Below are 6,000 nucleotides of genomic sequence, written 5' to 3'. Positions count from 1 at the left end.
TCTCTCCTCATAGCCTGTCGCATGTGTTTCCACTAGGTTAAGTTAAACCAATGGTGCGCAATCGACAAAGGAGGCTGAATTTCAGTCTTAAGTATTCATTAGTGTATTTTGTAATTAGAAGTTTGATTTCATTGTTCTAAAGCAAATACTTTAAGTTACTAAATCAATACATTTAAAGGTCCTGAAAGAAAAAAACAAAAATAATATTACCGTATATATGGAAAGATTTCCATCAAGAATAGTAATTCTTAAATGATAAATTCTGTTAAAACTAACATGAGTTTTCCGTTTTGTGTCAGAACATGTCAGAATATTTTGTGACTGTTGATGAAGATGCTGTAAGTCAACAGTAGCATATAGGCCTTCCCATACTTTAATGTTCCTCCCATACTAGGCAGAGCTGGTAGGTAAGCTTGTCTTTTAGGTGAGCTTCCTTAGCACTTTCAAGTATCAGTCCCTGGTTTTGGCTCCTTATTATTTTCTCAGACTTCACTCACTGGGTTGCAAATTGCTGTGTGTAAGACATAGGCAAAGCTTTTCTGCAGCATTACAGCAAAATAGGTATTTGTCATTCTTAGAATGAGGTTTGAAAGAATGCTTGTATCAAATTTTGGTTTTTTAATAAATCCAGAGTACGGAAATCATTATTTCAGTGGAAAATTTAGCCAAGTCCCGTCTTAAAAGCCTGTGATTTGAGCGGGTCTGGTCTGCAGAGGTAACTTTTTCACAGAGAACACAATGTTCAGTGTTGTGTATGTGTCCATAAATATGATAGTTTTACTTGTTTCTGCTGTTGCTAGAGTTAGACAGCACATCAGTTAGACACTCAGATGTGTAATAAAATATTTTTATTTGTATTATTGATGATGACAGTTATTTTCACTTGTTTTGCAGAATGGGTAAGGAAAATAAAAGAAAGAAAAGAAAAAATCAACCAGTGTTACGCAACATGAGATTTCCAAGCAATAGCTATGGAAATACTAGCATACTTCTAAAAAGGAAGAAAGAATACACAAAGAGCTGGGTGACATTTTAAAGTGATGTGCATAATAATAAGAAAGGTGTAATTTGATCTTTAGTAGGATTTATAACCCTATTACAAGTGAGTACAGTCAGCTGTTTTGAAGATCTATCAAACGATGATCTAATTAAACTGCAGAGGAAAAGAAAATAAAGACTTGTCTCATGTCTAGCTTGATTTATTAATGAAAAAGGTAACACACATTAATTGTTTCAGGACTGATTCAGTTACAAGAAAGAAAACTAATGAGGGTGCTGTATGAAAGGGAGAATTCCAATAAAAAGTAGAAGACAGGAAGAAACTTTCACCATGGTTCGTAAACTGCTTGTCCTGAAGCTTGCTTGGAAAACATTTCAATAACACACATGACTGACCTGTGATTCTTCAAAGGCTTCTCTTCAAATTCCAATGAGGGATAAATTCTTAGTAAGGTCAACTTGTATGGACAGGAATAGCCTACAGGCTACTGCAAGCAACTCAGAAGCACAGTGGTGGCACAGTCAATCGCATTGACTTCCATCTGCCCTTAGAGGACAGAAGATAAAGCTATTGTTACCTGCTTGGGTAGCCTAAAGCCATATCAGATTAAATCTTCAGTCTTTGAAAGACTGTAGGCTTCTCATACTGTGCCTGAAAGAGATGAAGTCTGTTCTTTCATTGGGGCATCCCCTCCATTTAAAGGAGGGGAATTACCTGATTTTGAAACAGTTTTATAATTGTAGTATGACAGTGATATGAAAGAATGTGGTAGACAGTACATTATTGCACAATTTGAACCAAAATATGTTTGTAACCAGCGACACAATTATACCATGCAAAATATGGAACAAATAAAAAAAACCAACTGGTAGCGAAAACTGGAGATCAGACTATTAATATTTAAAATGCAGAGCTTTGCTTACAGCTGCATTTTTTTATTCATTAGTAGCATAGTAGAGGCAAGAATTAAGATTAACTGTGTCATTCAATATCACCTGAAATTCCATTCACAGTCAGCATCAGTTGGTATCCATTTTTAAAAGCAAGGTAAATAGATATGTATATTTTAAATGTTATCTTTATAAACATTCTCTTACTTTTATCTTCCCCTACTTTCACTTCTGAAGCACATTCCTGAGCAAGAATGGCTGTTCAGTACATTGCATGCAAATATGCCATCAGACAGAACTATTGTCACTGTCTTTGACAGGAGTCAACTCAGCTGCCAGATCAGACTCAGAAATTCTGGCATTCTGCTTTATTTCTGAATGAGTCTGCATTTTAAAAAAACTGTTGTAAAGACTTCTTCAGATTCTGATCCTTTATTTTACCTCCCAGCAATTTTGAGGTTTTTTTGAGGCCACAAGGTCACTTAGATGTCCAAAATTATGTTTGTCAGTTGTATTTACTTTATTAAAATTTAGCATGTCAGTCATGCAAATTGACTTAAAAGGTGTAACTAAGTATCTACCCATTTCCATACATACTTCTGCTATGATCTGCATGTATACATGCAAACTGTATGCACTACCTCTCATCCATTTGAGGGAATTCTTCATTTCATGCATAGGAACCCTGTAAAGTGGTAGCCTATTGACAAAAGACTGTTCGATAATCCTTACTCCTCTTGAGGTAAGATTTTGATCCTCTCATATGTCTGGCACCCCATTTTTATTCAGATTGTTAGGTTTCTTAAACATCAGTGTAATTAGAGAGTCAAAATCCAGAGAGAAAATATAAACATATTCCTTTCCACTGTTTCTATATCTAGGGTAAATGCCTAATGTGGTTATTAATTTGCATTTATTGTCCACTTAAAGAAGGGAAGGTTGCCACATGGTGAATTCTATTAAATTTTAGAGTGCTAACATACCCATTTGTTGTTCAACGTTTTTCAGTAAAAGTAGCTTCACATCATATTATGATATATCCGTATTTTCCCCTTAAAAATACTAAACATAATTTCTAACATACGTGTTATGCATTCCATCTTGATAGTCAAAATACTCTTACTCCACAGTTCTTGAATGCTCTCCTGGTGGACATCAGATCCTGCAGAGCCCTTACCGAAGCATTGATTTTGATTCATCCCACCTCCAGCAATCAGCTATTCAGGATGTAATATGTGACCATTCCCTAACACCAGGATGGTATCGCTTTATGATTTTTGATAAGCCTGCTGAGATGCCGACCAAGTGTGTGGAGGTATTGTTACAACTCATTTGATTATGAGAAATACGTATTTTTTCTTAAGAATTTTTCAGTAGGATAGGTAGAAAAAAAGAATATGGTTATGGAGACTGATGTGGAGGAACACAGAGTACCTATTCTCTCTAAATACTTGAGTATATTAAAATGTGTTAACTGGACAATTAAGTCTTAAACATTGAAAATTTTATACCGAATGGGCAATAGCAGAGGATGAATAAATAACATGCCTTTTAGAGCACTCAAAAACCGTCATTTGTAGTCACTGCTAAAGAAGATTTTCTCAGTGGCAGCGAAGCAGGGATATCATGTTGTAAAGCTGCAACTGTGTGATGGTCAGTCTGTTAGGAAAGCCATGTGAAAGCGGTATAAAGACATACAGCCACATGAATCCAATAATTGTGGAGCTTTTAAAGTGATCTTGTTAGATTACTCCTAAAATTACTTGAACTAACAGAGCTAACTGAAGATTAGTTGCCTTGTCATCTGCAAGTTCCCTAAGACTCAAGAATTACTTGGAATATTTAATACTTCAGACTTGTAATGCTTTATTTTGGAGTGTACCAACATCTCTGTAATTGTTATGTTCTAAGGAGATATATCTTTGTAGTTTCCTATTTTAAAACAGTTCCTTGTTTAAAAAAAATAAAAATGTCATTAGAATATTTTACCCGTGATTTTTCTAAGGAATTGAAATTGCCTGGTCACAGTCTCTTAAAAAAAAGAAAAGAAAAGCCCAACAACGAAATGCTTTTAAAGGAATACAAAACAGGCAAAACGTACTAATAAAATTAAACTGAGTTTATAGCAGCCCCTCTTATTTTTATTTATTTATTTAGTTTATTTTTTATTAAATATTTACAGCAGTATAAAGCCACTGAAGTACCTTTAATGTGCACCTGACTCAAGGACTCAGAGGGCTGTGTTGCAGAGGCTACTGTTATCCAGGCTTTTATACTGCAAAAAACTAGCAAAAAGTACGATTCCTGAAGGACTTTCTTTCAGTTAGATTTAATACAAACAAATTAATTAACTAGTTGTATTTTCTGAAAATGGATACTTTTACGCAAAGGACCAGCATGATAAACCAGAGGAAAAAACAATGTGTTTTTCAGAACAGAGTTTAGACTAACAAGATACCTGCTCAGATCATCTAGGAAAGTTTAGAAATCTGACCAAAGTTCTCAGTGCTTAGTAAGTATTTGGTAAAAATAGGCTACCATTCTAATACAGAGGAGTCCAGATAACTACAGTTGGAAAGAGACTGATTCCCAAAAACTTACTGAGCAAATGAAATTTATGCACTGACATCTGCTTCTTTGCATCTGTTGACAAAACCGAGATATTTATTTTGAAATCTCAAAGTCAAAACATTAAAACCAAACTAAAATGGATGTCTCGTTTGAGAAGTTTCCTCCTGTCTTTCCCTTTAGGAGAACTTTTATTATAGTTATATTTAATCCTTGTCAAAGATTCAGACTCTGTTGAACAATCCATCCCATTTCTGTCTACATCTCATTAATTCTGTCTGTCTGATGGATTGATGGTGGGCTCAGATATTCTAGGTTAAGAAAAAAAAGGTATACTTTTGAGATGAGTAATTGCTCAATGAGTCTGCAGTGGTCTTTAGACTTTAGACCAAGATGTCTAAAGACAAGATGATCTGAGACCTTGTTTCACTATCAGGTCAAAGAAAGGAATACTTGAGGCAATACATGAAGGAGAAGAGGTTCTCAAAATCACACAATTTCAGATTTATAGTTTTCATGTAAGGCTGGCTTTAACACACTGTGTCCTTCTAGGTGTTTCTCTTCAGTTTGCTTTCTGCAGCACATGAAAGATGGGTAATCTTTAACTCATTCTGGTAACCCATGAACCAGATTTCTTCTCTGTCTCCTTTTCTCAGGATTCATTTTTCTGTATTCCACTGGTAAACTCTGGTGTCTGCTAAATCAGACTTAGGCTTCGGTTACTGTGATTGGTACTACTGTTAAGTTGTGACCTGCATGGCAGCTTCCTTGACCTGAAGACCTCACACAGCCACAGTGCTGGGGGGTAAAGGGGAGGGACTATTCCACAGCACAATTCTCACTCTTTGAGGAAAAACACTGAACAAAGCTTTTGTTTGCGAGAGAGGGAACAACAGCCCTCTTAAATCACCTGTTGAATCGGCATCTGAACCACAGACCTTGTGAAGCCCACTGCTTTGTAAACGCCAAAGGATTTAGGGTTGCTACAAAGTCACTGTGGTTGTTACAGGGCGTGCTACAAGCATACCTATTTCTAAAAGTGGGGAATTGAAAGACAGACAGGGCTTATCAGGTGTCTTGCATTTTTGGCTGGGCCTGCAAGTCAGTAACCTTGCATGAGCTGGCCACGTCTCTTAGATGAAATCCAGGAGGTTAGTTGAGCCTTCAGTCCATGGCAAAGGGCAGATAAAACGTGTCAACTTTAGCACCTTTAGTTGATATTCAGTGTATGTATGTTCTACCCTGTATTTGCTGTGCTCTGATAGCATTCACACAGACCGTTACTGTAGGTTAAAGGGTGTAGAGTAACTCATGAAGACATAACACAACTGTTAGCTTTTTTGGGCAAAACACTCAGGTGTGATGCCTGGTTAAGTTTTTCAGGCACTAAATTATAGCCTGTCTTTAGAAACACAAATTCATTAGACTCAAAGAAGGACTTAAGTCCCTTTTGTGTGTATTTGTATTCAAACTTGAGGAGGAAAGTAAGCAAGCCCTCAATTATACTGTCTAAACTTTGCTAAAAGCTCATGCAGGAAATTA

At 36.1% G+C, this 6,000-nt stretch overlaps 1 protein-coding gene across 1 annotated transcript in view; it reads left to right on the top strand.

The window, feature by feature from the left end:
- Positions 1 to 3,145: 3,145 nt before the first annotated feature.
- The window catches only part of VWDE (von Willebrand factor D and EGF domains), a 35,150-nt gene continuing 32,295 nt past the window's right edge, over positions 3,146 to 6,000 (top strand). The window contains 1 exon segment of the mRNA XM_059818970.1: positions 3,146 to 3,205. Within this exon segment, the coding sequence (XP_059674953.1) occupies positions 3,161 to 3,205 (45 nt within the window). The 5' untranslated portion in view covers positions 3,146 to 3,160.

Source organism: Gavia stellata, chromosome 6 (assembly GCF_030936135.1).
Source record: "Gavia stellata isolate bGavSte3 chromosome 6, bGavSte3.hap2, whole genome shotgun sequence".
NCBI lineage: Eukaryota > Metazoa > Chordata > Aves > Gaviiformes > Gaviidae > Gavia > Gavia stellata.
The sequence above is the reverse complement of the archived record's forward strand: the minus strand, read 5'-3'. Positions and strand labels throughout refer to the sequence as shown.